We start from the raw sequence: 16,636 nt of genomic DNA, 5'->3' as shown, positions 1-16,636 counted from the left end.
AAGCGGCGCAAAGTTTGCCTGGGCACTGGAATTTGCTCCGCGATCGCCGAATTTGCGATCACCGCAAATTCAGTTGAAGTGCCCCTAGAGGGAGATGGGGCGCGGCTCGAGGCACTCCACGTCCCTCTTAGGGCGCTGAAAGTGAATTTCGCAGCGCTACGTGCCGCAGCGCCACACGCTGCGGCACGGCACACTGCGGTACTGCAGGCCTTCCTCCCACTGTTAAGGGGGAGGGGCCTGCAAAAGCACGAGCCCCGATCGCGAGTGCCGGCAAAAGAGCCCGGCACTTCGGGAAACAGCCGGCAATGCCGCGGGGGGGGGAACCAGGAGGCCGGGGACGGAGGTGCTGGCAGGCGGCCGCCGAAAAAGCGGCCGCCCTGCACCTCCACCTTAACTTGCGCCTCTGCCGGCACAGTAAGGCCCCGTGAACCGGGCGCGGGTAGCGAACGGCGCAACTGCGGCGTTCGCTACCAAATATCACGAACGGGGCGCTGCGCACACTGATTACGTCATCGGTGGCGGCGCAGCGCAAATGTCTAACGCCACCATTAGCGCCCCTGCTGAATATCGCGGGAGGCACAGCCAGTGGCGCTACAGCCACTGACTGCCTCTTTAGGCGCTAACAGGTGGCGCTACTCACCCAATTTTTCCCCCTAAGAGTTGTACTCAGCATCATCACTACTCAAGGACGTATCAGCCCAGAGATTCATACTCTGGAGGATTTTAGTTATTTAGATATGAAAGTCCAGGGTGAACCAGTACTAACATGGAAGGAGCAGAGGTGACGGCTGAAGAAGGGCTAGCTGTTGCTTGGTGGAGCTCTAACATCGCCACAGTCCTTGCTGAATCAGGAGCACAAACAGATGCACATTAAATGTCTCCTTGCAGAGTACAATGCAAACAATTAGTACATATTTGGGAAGTGTAATGCCAGAAGAGTTCTGTACTCAGCACTGTTTTTGAGCAGCATAGCAGAAGAGACCATAGGGATGCAGGCAGAAGGTTTAGTCAGAGCATCTCATGATGCACCCAACAGTGTTGGACATTTCAGCTTCTTCTGATGCTACATGCTAGTGTTAATTTTAATGTATTTACCAGCATGTCAAAATAGGGCATCTGTGACCTGAGTAATGCAATGATGAACTACAAATTGACAAATCTTTGCTGAGTCTCTAGCCATTGCCTGCAAGGAGGCTATAGCAAAAAAATGTAATACTATCTCATCATCAGGTTTGCCATTACTGACAGTGCAGTGCTGATGTTGCTCTGTGGTTGCAGATATGAAGGAAGGAAATGGCACAATTTATCCTTGGCTTTCTTGGAGAAATGGCCTCTTTATACATTAATCATTGGTGTGATTGAGCTGGACACACTGCCTAGGGTATTAATCAATCCTAATTGTCCTCCTCCTATGTCTCAGGCATTCTTGACCCTGCTCTGCTGCTCCTTCAGCATGATCAATAAAGACCATAAGAACATAAGAAATAGGACCAGGAGTAGGCCATTTGGCCCTTCGAGCCTGCTCCGCCAATCAACAAGATCGTGGCTGATCTTCTACCTCATCTCCACTTTCCTGCACTATCCCCAAATCCCTTGATTCCGTTAATATTAAAAAAATGATCAATCTCTGTCTTGAATATACTCAACGACTGAGCCTCCACAGCCCTCTGGGGTAGAGAATTCCAAAGATTCACCACCCCTTGAGTGAAGAAATTTCTCCTCATCTCAGTCCTAAATGGCTGACCCCTTATTCTGAGACTGTGACCCCTGGTTCTAGACTCCCCAGCCAAGGGAAATATCTTCCCAGCATCTACCTCGTCAAGCCCTATAAGAATTTTGTCTGTTTCAATTAGATCACCTCTCATTCTTCTAAACTCTAGAGAATATAGACCTAGTCTACTCAATCCCCCCCATCCCAGGAATCAGTCTGGTGAACCTTCGTTGTGCTCCCTCTATGGCAAGTATATCCTTCCTTAGGTAAGGAGACCAAAACTGTACACAATACTCCAGGTGTGGTCTCACCAGGGTCCTACATAGTTGCAGTAAGACGTCTTTACTCTTATACTCAAATCATCTTGTAATAAAGTCCAACATACCATTTGCTTTCCTAATTGTTTGCTGTACCTGCATGTTAAAGCATAAGTTGATGATGCGCTTATGCTGTTCTGTGCTTTGAAACAGCTGAGTCACTTTTTACAATATCTCCTTCTCTGCTCCAGGCTGGACCTCTAACAATCCTCCCCGTTGCTTTAATGTTACCTCTGTAGCTGGCTTCATTACATGAGCTGGGCTGGAAGGCAAGCATGAGCACATCTGCTCATTTGCTGTTAATTGGCCCTCAAGAGGTGATAAAAAGCTGCTAACACGCGTTAAGCCTGTTCAGTCCCAGGAGGAATTTTAGGAGCTTGGGCAAAAGTGCACTAGTGTTTCATTAATCCTAGTGCAAGCTAATTATTCTAAATTAATACAAATTTAGCAAATGTGGTATCTATAACCCTGAATTATTATTCTGTGCAAAAATTATGCAGTTCACAGAATAATAATCTCTATGCTTCGCTACGATGAATTCTTTATTTATCTAACCCCACTTACTATGATGAGATTACCATTTACACTTTGTGCTCTCCTCTTCATTTTGCACAGTTCCAAACTTTGATTGCAGATCCATAGGAAGAACATTAGAAGAATAGATATTGCAACAAGTACTGTAGTGACAACAACTACAAAACACAAGTCCTTATAAACTGGTTCTGTGGAAACACAAACGTTAAAAGAAATGGAAACTTAGCCTGGATAAACTTTTGAAGCCATGGATGTTATATTGTTAGTGGCATATTGTTATAATTAGATTTCTGATTTTGATCTGATTTCTTATAAGGAAAAGCAGTATAATACTATGTTATTGCAATTATAAGTTATGAGGAAACATTCAGTCCGCAGTCAGTCAGTGTGCATTAGTAGACTCTATCTGCGTCTATATGATCAGAGAGGCTATGTGCAAAAAAAGACAAGATAAAATAAATGGAGATGATCTTATAGTATATTGCATAATAACAGTAATATACTGCCATTGATTGGTAGGTTGCAGAATTTCCCGTGCAATTCTGCACATGGATTCTTGATCTCATGCTATCCTGAAATCAGCTTAGTTGTCAAGTGAGGTGCTGAGTAGATGCAAATTGTTCCCTCTGAAATACGGGGTGAAAACCTACATGAGAGAAAGTCAATTAATGTAGCTCTCATGTAGGTTACTCAAGAGGAATAGCAGAGGCTTCACAAAAGGGATCCTGCAAACTCTTTCAGCTGGGGAATGGTAACTCACCTAATTGGCAATTCTTCTTGCAGACAGTGAGGGTTTCATTCCAGCATGGGGGTGTGGGGGACTACGGTCTCCCACGTAAAGAAATAGGCAACACAGCGAGCTACAAGAAATAGGTCTTTACTCCAACTCTCACAATACAGTACTGAATTCGTGAAGCTCGCGAACCTGTGATGACTCACGGATTGGTCACCTGCTGGAACCTGATTGGTTTTCCTTCTATCAGCAGCAGGCAAGTCTGAACGTGCCTTATTCCTCTCAGCTTGCAACTGTCTTGCGGGGGGAGGGGAATACAGCAGTTAAAAGGGGATTATACAGGTTTATCTACATACACACAGTGTTTCCCCAATGTGGCAACGCCACAGGGGGGGGGAGAGGAGTTCTGGCCCCAATCAGCATAATGAGGGGTCTGGCCGTGATCAGGGGATTGGGGGGGGTTTGTCTGGCTGTGATTGAGAGATGAGTGGTGGGGGGTGGGGGGGAGGTGTAATGTATTATCACATGGTTTATCACATGGTTTAGTATGAGCATGCTCAGTTTGCTCTGGCCTAATAAACAAGCACATGAATTAGCAACTCATCGTGCCTCTGTCTTTCATTTGTTCTACCGACATATATTACATTTTGGCGATGAGGATGGGATCCCAAAGCCATTTTTAGAGATCATGGAAGGACACAGTGTTCAACCTTCGAGTGGAAAAGTTTAAAGTGAATTTGTAACACCTAAACTGAATTTTTGCGATGTTTTACTATTAATGCTGATGCAGAATTGTCTGTACTTCATCTTTGCGTGTATATATACACACAACAGCAGCGTTGATTCTCACAAGTACACAGGTAGCATGCTAAGTCACTGTTCGATGGGATTGAGACAACCATGGCCACGCCTACGGGATTCATCGGAAGCCTTGGCATGTATAACTGAGCTCGCAAAACATTCAGTTCTTACATTGAACGGATGGAGTTGTTTTTTAGGGCCAATAACATTATTGAGACCGAAGGTGCAGATGAGAATGTTCAGACTCAAAATAAAGTAATTTTTGAACAGAAGAAAGCAATTTTTCTAACCGAGATCAGGCCAGATGTCGACGGAACTTTGACAAACCTACTCGCGCCAGGGAAAGCGAAGGATGCATCATTTGAAGACATTGTCAAGAAACTCAAGGATCATTTCGAACCAAAGCCGGTAGAAATAGCAGAAAGCTATGGTGAAAATCAGTTCCGCTCCGTTTGGAGATGGTAACCGAATTATCGCCGAAGATTTAGCAGCCAACGTGGAAGTACCGCTCTGGCTGCTAAATTCGGCTTACCACCCTGATGAGGAAACGGAGCGCTATCTTGGGTACTCCACTTCCTCTTGGGGCGGTGTCGGGGGCACAAAACGTGGTATCGCCGGAGCGCTATGCGGCCTTTCTGCGTAGCATTGACGCGTTTCACCGCCCCCCCTTCCGTTAAAGGGGAGGGATGCTGTGAGCTCTGCAGAGCCTCTGATGGCCCACACTAGCCCATCAGGGTGGCGTGGTGCCGTGACGTCATCAATGGCATCGCGGCAGCCTGGGGCGCTACCGGCGGGGGTGCGGCGCTATCAGCTAGTGCTTCAGCAGCGCCCCGCCAAATTTCTTGGGAGGCGCCACCCAGACGATAAGCCCTTTGCGCCCATTAGCACCCCCCAGAGGCGCTACCGGCAGGCGCAAAGCAGCCGAATTTTGCGGCCTAAATGTTTTGTACCAGAAACCAAAAACAAAATGAAACCATCATTGTAGCTCTTAAGAACCTGTCTTTGCATTTTAACTTCGGCACATTTTTGGATCGTGCGTTGAGAGATAAGTTTGTGCGTGGACTGGTGGATGAGTGCACACAGTCCACATGACTGAACATTCCAAACCTAACGTTTGACACAGCATGCAAAGTTGCCCTATCTATGGAGATGGTGTCTAAGAATGCTAGGGAGCTCCGTCCAAACTCAAGTGACTAGTGCAGCTGAGGTCTACAGTCACAAAGCCACTGCCAAACCTAAATTTACGTGTACTTCTTGCAATTTAATATACTGTATTCGCTGCTCACGATGCGGTCTCCTCTACATTGGGGAGACCAAATGCAGATTGGGCGACCGCTTTGTGGAACACCTCTGTTCAGTCCATAGGGGTGACCCTGAGCTTCCGGTCACCTGTCACTTTAATTCTCCGATTCATTCCCACTCTGATCTCTCTGTCCTCGGCTTATTACATTGTTCCAATGAAGCTCAACGTAAGCTTGAGGAACAGCACCTCATCTTTCGATTAGGCACTTTACAGCCTTTCAGACAATAACCCCTGCTCCCATTTTTCATGCTGTATTATTTTGCCATTCCCATTTGCAACATTTTATCTTTCCTGCCTCTTACATAAGCACAATATATTCTTTCAATTCCTTCCTCCCCTCCTAACACCCCGCCCCTCGTCTCTGCACCTGCTTAATATGTTACATCTCCAGCTGTTTCCAGTTCTGATGAAGGGTTCCAGACCTGAAACGTTAACTCTGTTTCTCTCTCCATGGATGCTGCCTGGCCTGCTGAGTATTTCCAGCATTTTCTGTTGTTATTTCTAAAGTTGTGAGACTGGGTTAAAAGCATGTCAGTGAGAGCAGATCAGTGAATTGTTATCGCTGCAATGGAAATCACTCACCACAGCCCTGTCAATACAGAAATGCTAAGTGTTTTCACTGCCAGAAGCAAGGTCATATTTCAGCAGCTTGCAGAGCTAGATCTAAAGCAGGAGTAAGAACCATTCTAGTGGCAATGCAAAGCAGCGACAACAAAAGGGAAGAGCTCACAATATTGAAGTGAACACACCAGATGTTGAAGAACTAGGCATCTACAGTATCTATGCCACTAGCGGCAACACTAGCAGTTGTGAGAAAGACTTCTGTACAAAACTTCTGGTTAATGAGCAATATATTAACATGTGTATCGGCACAGCGGCGGACTGCTCTATCATGAGTAAGGACACATATGAGAGTAAGTTTAATGAAGTACCACTTACAAAGAGTACCGTAGAGTTAAAAACCTACTCCGCAGAAATCCTAGAGACAGGTGGACAAATGGAATGTACAGTTCAACACAATGGCCAGTCAGTAAAGCTGCCTATTATTTTAGTCATGGTGTGGAGATGCCGGTGTTGGACTGGGATCGTCATCAAACCAGCAGATAAAGGAGGAGCCATCGTCATACAGAACAGAATGGACTACAGCGTTGGCGGGAAACTCGAGCGGCAGAGCGGGGCTATAAAAGGCCCCAGAGACCAGGTAAGGCCTCACAGCGTCGGCGGGAAACTCGAGCAGCAGAGCGGGGCTATAAAAGGCCCCAGAGACCAGGTAAGGCCTCAGAGCGTCGGCGGGAAACTCAAGCGGCAGACCGGGGCTATAAAAGCCCCAGAGACCAGGTAAGGCCTCAGAGCGTCGGCGGGAATCTCGAGCGGCAGAGCGGGGCTGTAAAAGGCCCCAGAGACCAGGTAAGGCCTCAGAGCGTCGGCGGGAATCTCGAGCGGCAGAGCGGGGCTATAAAAGGCCCCAGAGACCAGGTAAGGCCTCAGAGCGTCGGCGGGAATCTCGAGCGGCAGAGCGGGGCTATAAAAGGCCCCAGAGACCAGGTAAGGCCTCAGAGCGTCGGCGGGAATCTCGAGCGGCAGAGCGGGGCTATAAAAGGCCCCAGAGACCAAGTAAGGCCCCAGAGACCGGTCTCCGGTCTGGGAACTCGGAGGGAAGGAGAGAGGTAAAAAGTAATCCAAGGGTGACGTCACCAGAAAGCGGGTAAATGATTGGTTGGTAAGTATTTCTCCCTTTTTAAGCTTAAATCTCTTTGGTTTATAGTTTCTAAGGTGTGATATTCACCACCTAGAATTGGGGCAGAGGGTATTTAAGAATAATATTAATAAATTTAATTAATTACATAGAATGGGAGATCAGGTGATGTGTTGCTGCTGCAATATGTGGGAGCTGGTGGACACCATTGATGCTCACGGTGATCACATTTGCAGTAAGTGTTGGCTGCTCGAGGAATTCTGGCTCCGTGTTGAAGAGCTGGAGTCCGAGCTTCAAACACTGAGACACATCAGGGAGGGGGAGAGTTACCTGGACTCTGTGTATCACGAGGTATTCACACCAATTAGATTAATTAATTCAGATGTAGTCCGTGGCCAGGGTCAGGATGGTGTGACTAGAAGTGAGGCAGGTACGGGGATCCAGGAGGTAGTGTTGGAGGAGCCGCAGCCCTTGCACTTGTCCAACAGGTTCGATGCTCTTAATCCCTGTGAGGATGGGAACAGGGACTGCGGGGAGGATGAGCAACCTGGCCACAGCACCGTGGAGCGGGGGGCCATTCAAGTGGGGGGAGTTAAAAGAAATGTTGTAGTGGTAGGGGATAGTATCGTTAGGGGGATAGATAGAGTTCTTTGCAGCCGAGAGCGAGAGTCCCGAAGGCTGTGTTGCCTGCCTGGTGCCAGGGTTAAGGACATCTCCTCTGGACTGGAGAGAAACTTGGAGTGGGAGGGGGAGGTTCCAGTTGTCGTGGTCCATGTTGGTACCAACGACAAAGATAGGACAAGGAAGGAGGTTCTGCTGAGGGAGTTTGAGCAGCTAGGGGCCAAATTAAAAAGCAGAACCACAAGGGTAATAATCTCTGGATTATTACCTGAGCCACGAGCAAATTTGGCTAGGACAAATAAAATAAGAGAGTTAAATGCGTGGCTCAAAGACTGGTGTGGGAGAAATGGGTTTTGCTTCCTGGGACACTGGCACCAGTACTGGGGCAGGAGGGAGCTGTTCCGTTGGGATGGGCTTCACTTGGCCAGTGCTGGGACTAGAGTCCTGGCGGATCATAGAACTAGGGCTGTAGAGAGGGCTTTAAACTAACTAGTGGGGGGGAGGTTCCTAGAGAGCAAATAATAAAAATGACAACAGAGAAGGTCATAGACTTAGGTAGCAGTGGGGAAATTAAAAACCAGAGCGTGTCAGGAAGGGGCAGAAGGTATGGAGTAAAAGGTAAAGTAATAAAAAGGGCAAAAGCAGGATTAAGTGTCACAAAACATATTTGAAAGTTCTCTATTTGAATGCACGTAGCATTCGTAACAAAATAGATGAGTTAATGGCACAAATAACTACATATGGGTATGATCTTGTGGCCATTACAGAAACATGGCTGCAGGGTGACAATGCCTGGGAATTAAACATACCAGGTTATTTAATGATCAGGAAGGACAGGCAGGAAGGAAGGGGAGGTGGGGTGGCTATGTTAACAAAGGAAGGAATCACTGTAATACAGAGAAATGATATTGGGTCAAAAGATCAGGAAAATGAAACAGTTTGGGTGGAGGTAAGGAATAATAAGGGGAAAAAAACACTAGTGGGCGTAGTCTATAGGCCTCCGAACAGTGGCAACTCTGTTGGACGGAGTATCAATCAGGAAATAGTTGAGGCTTGTAATAAGGGAACATCTATAATTATGGGGGATTTTAACTATCATATTAATTGGACAAATCAAATTGGGCAGGCTGCCTTGAGGATGAGTTCATTGAGTGTATTAGGGATGGGTTTCTTGAGCAGTATGTAACTGAACCGACCAGGGGGCAAGCAACCTTAGATCTGGTCCTGTGTAACGAGACAGGATTAATTAAAAATGTCCTAGTAAAGGATCCCCTTGGAATGAGTGACCATAACATGGTTGAATTCCATATTCAATTAGAGGGTGAGAAGGTTGGATCTCAAACAAGCATGCTGAGCTTGAATAAAGGAGACTATGAAGGTATGAGAGCGGAATTGAGTAGAGTGGATTGGGAAAATAGATTAAAGGGTAAGACGATACATGATCAGTGGTGTACATTTAAGGAGTTGTTTTACAACTTCCAAAAAAAATATATTCCACTGAGAAGAAAAGGGTGTAAAATAAAAGACAGCCATCCGTGGCTAAGTAAAGAAATAAAGGATAGTATTCAACTAAAAACAAGGGCATATAAGGTAGCCAAATCTAGTGGGATGATAGAGGATTGGGAAAACTTTAAAAGACAGCAAAAAATAACAAAAAGATTGATTAAGAAAGGGAAGATAGATTATGAAAGTAAATTAGCAAAAAATATAAAAACAGATAGTAAGAGTTTTTATAGTTATATAAAAAGAAAAAGGGTGGCTAAAGTAAATGTTGGTCCCTTAGAGGATGAGACCGGGAAATTAATGGTGGGAAATATGGAGATGGCAAAAACACTGAATGAATATTTTACATCAGTCTTTACAGTAGAAGACACTAAGAATATCCCAACACTGGACAAACAGGGGGCTAAAGGGGGGGAGGAGCTAAACACGATCAAAATCACTAAGGAAGTGGTACTTGGTAAAATAATGGGACTCAAGGCGGATAAATCACCTGGACCTGATGGCTTACATCCTAGGGTCTTGAGGGAAGTGGCGGTAGGGATTGTGGATGCATTGGTAATAATTTTCCAAAACTCCCTGGACTCGGCAAAGGTCCCGGCAGACTGGAAAACTGCTAATGTAACACCCTTATTTAAAAAGGGCAGTAGACAGAAGGCTGGAAACTATAGACCGGTTAGCCTAACATCTAAGGAGACAGTAACAGGACATTTGGATAATCATAATTTAATAGGACAAAGTCAGCATGGTTTTATGAAGGGGAAGTCATGTTTGACAAATTTGCTGGAGTTCTTTGAGGAAGTAACATATAGGGTGGATAAAGGGGAACCAGTGGACGTAGTGTATTTAGACTTCCAAAAGGCATTTGACAAGGTGCCACACAAAAGATTATTGCTTAAGATAAAAAATCACGGGATTGGGGGTAATATTCTGGCATGGATAGAGGATTGGCTATCTAACAGAAAGCAGAGAGTTGGGATAAATGGTTCATTCTCAGACTGGCAATCAGTAACTAGTGGTGTTCCGCAGGGGTCAGTGCTGGGTCCCCAACTCTTTACAATCTATATTAACGATTTGGAGGAGGGGGCCGAGTGTAACATATCAAAGTTTGCAGATGATACTAAGATGGGAGGGAAAGTAGTGAGTGAGGAGGACATAAAAAACCTGCAAGGGGACATAGACAGGCTAAGTAAGTGGGTAGAGATTTGGCAGATGGAATACAATACTGGAAAGTGTGAGGTTATGCACTTTGGCAGGAAAAATCATAGAGCAAGTTATTATCTTAATGGCAAGAAACTGGAAAGTACTGAAGTACAAAGGGATCTGGGGGTCCTGGTGCACGAAACTCAAAAGGTTAGTATGCAGGTGCAGCAAGTGATTAAGAAGGCCAATGGAATGTTGGCTTTCATTGCTAGGGGGATAGAATATAAAAATAGGGAGGTATTGCTTCAGTTGTACAAGGTATTGGTGAGACCGCACCTGGAATACTGCGTACAGTTTTGGTGTCCATACTTAAGAAAGGACATACTTGCTCTCGAGTCAGTACAAAGAAGGTTCACTCGGTTAATCCCGGGGATGAAGGGATGGACATATGAGGAGAGGTTGAGTAGATTGGGACTCTACTCATTGGAGTTCAGAAAAATGAGAGGCGATCTTATTGAAACATATAAGATTGTGAAGGGGTTGGATCGAGTGGATGCGGGGAGGATGTTCCCGATGATGGGTGAAACTAGAACTAGGGGGCATAGTCTTAGAATAAGGGGCTGCTCTTTCAAAACTGAGATGAGGAGGAACTACTTCACTCAGAGGGTGGTAGGTCCATGGAATATGCTGCCCCAAAAAGCTGTAGAAACTACATCATTACATAAATTTAAAACAGAAATAGACAGTTTCCTCGAAGTAAAGGGAATTAAGGGTTACGGGGAGCGGGCAGGAATTTGGACATGAGTCTAGGTTCGGATCGGTCATGCCCTGTGGGTAGCAGAGCAGGCCCAGGGGCCGTGTAGCCTGATCCTGCTCCTATTTCGTGTGTCTAATTCTGTTAGATTCAGGAGATGGTTCTGTGATAGTGGATTGGCGGTTAGGATCAGATCAGCCATGATCTTATTGAATGGCGGAGCAGGCTCGAGGGGCCGATTGGCCGACTCCTGCTCCTATTTCTTATGTTCTTATGTTCTTATTGCAAAGAAGCATACCGACAACTGGACAACCAGGAACACTACAGACAGTTACCCGCAGATCCGACCAAAGAACACACCCGCCAACTCAACAGACTGATCAAGACCTTCGATCCAGACCTTCAAAGCATCCTACGCGCTCTCATCCCACGTACTCCCCGCGTGGGAGACTTCTACTGCCTCCCAAAGATACACAAAGCCAACACACCTGGACGTCCTATCGTATCAGGCAACGGAACCCTGTGTGAGAACCTCTCTGGATACGTCGAGGGCATCCTGAAACCCATCGTACAGGGAACCCCCAGCTTCTGTCGTGACACTACAGACTTCTTACAGAAACTCAGCACCCACGGACCAGTCGAACCAGGAACACTCCTGGCCACGATGGATGTCTCGGCACTCTACACCAGTATCCCCCACGATGACGGCATCGCTGCGACAGCCTCAGTACTCAACACCAACAACAGCCAATCTCCAGACGCCATCCTACAACTCATCTGCTTCATCCTTAACCACAATGTCTTCACCTTCGACAACCAGTTCTTTACCCAAAGACACGGAACAGCCATGGGGACCAAATTCGCACCCCAATGCGCAAACATCTTCATGCACAAGTTCGAGCAAGACTTCTTCGTTGCACAGGACCTTCAACCAACGCTATTCACCAGATACATCGACGCCATTTTCTTCCTATGGACCCACGGCGAAGAATCACTGAAAAGACTACACGATAACATCAACAAGTTCCATCCCACCATCAAACTCACCATGGACTACTCCTCAGAATCGGTTTCATTCTTGGACACACGAATCTCCATCAAAGACGGACACCTCAGCACTTCACTCTACCGCAAGCCCACGGACAACCTCACGATGCTCCACTTCTCCAGCTTCCACCCTAACCACATTAAAGAAGCCATTCCCTATGGACAAGCCCTGCGAATATACAGGATCTGCTCAGACGAGGAGGAACGCGATGGACACCTACAGACGCTGAAAGACGCCCTCGTAAGAACGGGATATGACGCTTGACTCGTCGATCGACAGTTCCGACGGGCCACAGTGAAAAATTGCATAGACCTCCTCAGAAGACAAACACGGGACACAACCAACAGAGTACCCTTCGTCGTCCAGTACTTCCCCGGAGCGGAGAAACTACGCCATGTTCTTCGCAGCCTTCAACATGTCATCGATGACGACGAACACCTCGCTAAGGCCATCCCCACGCCTCCACTACTCGCCTTCAAACAGCCGCCTAACCTCAAACAGACCATCGTTCGCAGCAAATTACTCACCTTTCAGGAGAACAGCGACCACGACACCACACAACCCTGCCACAGCAACCTCTGCAAGTCATGCCAGATCATCAACACAGATACCATCATCACACGTGAGGACACCACCCACCAGGTACATGGTACATACTCATGTGACTCGGCCAACGTTGTCTACCTCATAGGTTGCAGGAAAGGATGCCCTGGAGCATGGTACATCGGCGAGACCATGCAGACACTGCGACAACGGATGAACGGACACCGCACAACAATCGCCAGGCAGGAGTGTTCCCTCCCAGTCGGGGAACACTTCAGCAGTCAAGGACATTCAGCCTCCGATCTTCGGGTAAGCATTCTCCAAGGCGGCCTTCGAGACACACGACAACGCAAAATTATCGAGCAGAAACTGATAGCCAAGTTCCGCACCCATGAGGACGGCCTGAACCGGGATCTTGGGTTCATGTCACGCTACATGTAACCCCACCTGACGTAGGGTCATCCAGACTCGAGTCGTCGTTGGCTTGTTCGCTCCACACAGATGCGGCCGGACCTGCTGTGATTTCCAGCAAAAAAAATGTTTTTTGTCTGTTTTTTTGTTTTTCATACAGACCCCAGCATCTGCAACATTTGACCCCTTGTGACTCCACCTCATTGTTCTTTGATGTAATGTTTTCCTGACTAACCTGTTTGGACACCATTTACACCTTTGATTGCTGTGATTATCTCTCTGCCGAGGTGTGATAAATGGCAGTTAGAAAGATTACCTGTAAACATCTGATATTATTCTCTGACTATATAAGCTGTGTTTTTATGCATCTCTCCACTTCACCTGACGAAGGAGCAGCGCTCCGAAAGCTTGTGATTTCAAATAAAGCTGTTGGACTATAACCTGGTGTTGTGTGATTTCTATTATTTTAGTGAGCTACAACAACAGGCCAACTCTCATGGACAAAGACTAGTTGAGAAAGTTAAAACTAGACTGGAAAAACATCTTCAGTGTAACTGCTTCAAAGAAGCGACTTGACACGATGTTGAACAAGTACGAAAGCATGTTCACAGTCAGTTATGAGGGTATCACTGGGTATGACATGCATATCCGCATCAAGTCCAACACAAAGCCCGTCTATTGTAAGGCAAGGCCGGTCCCCTATGCGTTGAAAAGTCAGGTGGAGAAAGAGCTAGTGAAGCTCAGAGAGAACGGAGTGCTAGTAAAAACTGACAAAACTGAATGGGCTACCCCGATTGTGGTAGTGCCCAAAGGTGACAAATTATACGCTTGTGCGGTGACTACAAAGTTACTATCAACCAAGCAGTTGACGATGAGCAGTACCCATCACCTACATTGCAAGATTTGTATGCAGCACTCTCTGGGTCAAAGGTTTTCTCCAAGCTTGACCTGTCACATGCTTATGCTCAGCTGAATGTTAACAAAGAGAGTCAACGGTATCTCACCATCAACACACACGAGGCACTGTACTCATACACCAAGCTGCCATATGGTGTAAAGTCCTCCTCCAAAATCTTGCAGGCTACGATGGATAAGGTTTTGCAAGGCGTTCCAAATTGCTTATGCAATCAAGACGATGTGCTGATCGCAACAAGCAGCGAGGAAGAAAATCTAGAAGTGTTAGATATAGTGCTTCAAAGGTTGAATGCCCACAATGTCAAATTGAAAAGGAACAAATGTGCTTTTGTGCAGCCTGAGGTTGTGTACCTTGGTCTGATGGCTTGACCAAATGGCTTGCAACCGGTGAAGGAATGCTCCAAAGCCACAGAACTATCTGAGTTAAGATCTTTCCTTGGAATGGTCAAGTACTATGCACGTTTCTTACCCGAGTTAGCGACCATGTTAACTCCTTTGTACGAGCTCCTCAAGAAGGATGTCCAGTGGAAGTGGACGAAAGCACAACAGAAAGCTTATGACGCTTGTAAGAAGTCTCTCTCGTGATGCTCTACTTGTGCACTATGACACAGAGCGTGAGCTTAAGTTAGTGTGTGATGCTTCCAGTTACGGTGTGGGAGCTGTCATAAGCCATGTAATGGATTACAGCCAAGAGAAACCAATTGCGTTTGCAACGCAAACCCTCACAAAGAGCGAAAGAAACTATGTGCAAATTGAAAAGGAAGCACTCGCCATAGTGTTTGGAATCAAGAAGTTCCAGCAGTTCCTGATCGGCAGAAAGTTCACCCTGATAATTGATCACAAACCGCTCCTAGCAATATTGGGGCCCAAATCTGCCATCCCTGCAATGGCTGCATCAAGAATGCAACGTTGGGCAGTGTTGTTGTCACAATATGACTGCACGATTGAATATCGCACTTCAAAGCAAAACGCAATCACAGATGCCTTGTCCTGGTTGCCACATGAGGACTTGTGTGAGAGTGAAGGTGCTATTTTCACGCTAGTTGCAGTTGACAAAGGCTTTTCCGTGAATGCAACTGAGATGGCAGATGAGACTCAAAACAACTCAGCACTGAAAAGAGTGTATAAAAACACCTTGAATGGATGGACTGATCAGTGTATGGACACAGAATTGAAACCATTCCATAACCGTCGTACTGAATTGTCTTGTGAGCAAAGTTGTATCAAGTGGGGAAGCAGAGTGGTGGTACCTACTTTTTTGAGTTCAGAACCAAAATAAAACAGCCCGAAAATTGGTTCAACACCAAACCTTCTTTAAGGAGATCAGGAAGGCTCCGCAAACCTGTTATTAAACTGGATTTGAAATTTATTTAAAAGAAAAAAAGCCAGGAGTTTTTGTTATAGAAACATAGAAGATAGGAGCAGGAGTAGGCCATTCGGCCCCTTGAGCCTGCTCCGCCATTTAATGAGATCATGGCTGATCATCCAAATTCAGTACCCTGTCCCTGCTTTCTCCCCATATCCCTTGATCCCTTTAGCCGTAAGAAATATATTTAACTCCTTGATATACCTATCAATTCCTCCAATAAAAGGCGAAGAGTTACGAAGGTGACTAAAGGTTTTTATTGACTAAATAACAGAGCCCACTCTCGTGGGTGATCCGATCCAAGCAGGAGGAATACCAGCCAGTCGCTCACCTTTATACCTGGCCTGGTGGGTGGAGCCAAGGCGGAGTCGGCAGTGGTCATCCCAGGTATAGCAGTGTGGCAAGAGGCGACCTCGTACCGTGATACAATAGTGGTCAGTGATACAGTTATAACGAACAGTGGTGAACAGTGCTAACTACTAACAGTGATACGATAGTGAACGTGGTTTACCACATTCACCCCTTGTTTAGAATTAAGTCCGGCGGGGTGAAGTGTACTACCAATTCTGGTAGGTCAGTCTGTCCGGAGGCTTCGTAAGCCTCTCCGATCGCCGCAGCGGTGGTGTTGCCTTATCCGGTGCTGGTGCCTTATCCGGTGTTGATGCTGGTGTTTGCGTGGTCGGCGAGGGCTCGTGGGGTTCCGGCATGCCGTCTACCTGGGCTGGGGTTGGGGGGGGTGGTGGCGGTGTTTCCGGATCGGCTGAGGGTGCGAGGTCTCGTAGGGAGACAGTGTCCTCCCGCCCGTCTGGGTACGCCACGTAGGCGTACTGGGGGTTGGCGTGCAGGAGGTTCACCCTCTCGACCAGGGGGTCCGTTTTATGGGCCCTCACGTGTTTCCGCAGCCAGACCGGCCCCGGGGCGGTCAGCCAGGTTGGTAGAGTGGTTCCCGTAGTCGACTTCCTGGGGAAAACGAACATTCGTTCATGGGGGGTGGTGTTAGTGGCCGTGCAAAGTAATGACCGGATGGAGTGCAGCGCTGTCGGGAGGACTTCTTGCCAGCGGGAGGTTGGGAGGCCCTTAGACTTTAAGGCTAAGAGGACGGCCTTCCATACCGTCGCGTTCTCTCTTTCCACCTGACCGTTACCTCTGGGGTTGTAGCTGGTGGTCCTGCTTGCTGCAATACCTCTCTCTAGGAGGAATTGCCGGAGTTCCTCGCTCATGAAGGAGGAGCCCCGGTCGC

The 16,636-nt window shown here is 46.9% G+C and overlaps 1 protein-coding gene across 1 annotated transcript in view; it reads right to left on the bottom strand.

Annotated features, from left to right (window-relative positions):
• Positions 1-2,560: 2,560 nt before the first annotated feature.
• Positions 2,561-16,636, bottom strand: part of vstm5 (V-set and transmembrane domain containing 5) — a 32,097-nt gene continuing 18,021 nt past the window's right edge. The window contains exon 3 of the mRNA XM_085999925.1: positions 2,561-2,750. Coding sequence (XP_085856051.1) covers positions 2,575-2,750 — 176 coding nt within the window. The 3' untranslated portion in view covers positions 2,561-2,574. The remainder of the gene's footprint in view (positions 2,751-16,636) is intronic.

The sequence above is a fragment of the Somniosus microcephalus genome, chromosome 10 (genome assembly GCF_052327205.1).
Source record: "Somniosus microcephalus isolate GS21.2 chromosome 10, FLI_Smic_1.0, whole genome shotgun sequence".
Lineage (NCBI taxonomy): Eukaryota > Metazoa > Chordata > Chondrichthyes > Squaliformes > Somniosidae > Somniosus > Somniosus microcephalus.
Note: the sequence above shows the minus strand (reverse complement) of the source record. Positions and strands in the feature narration are given on the sequence as shown.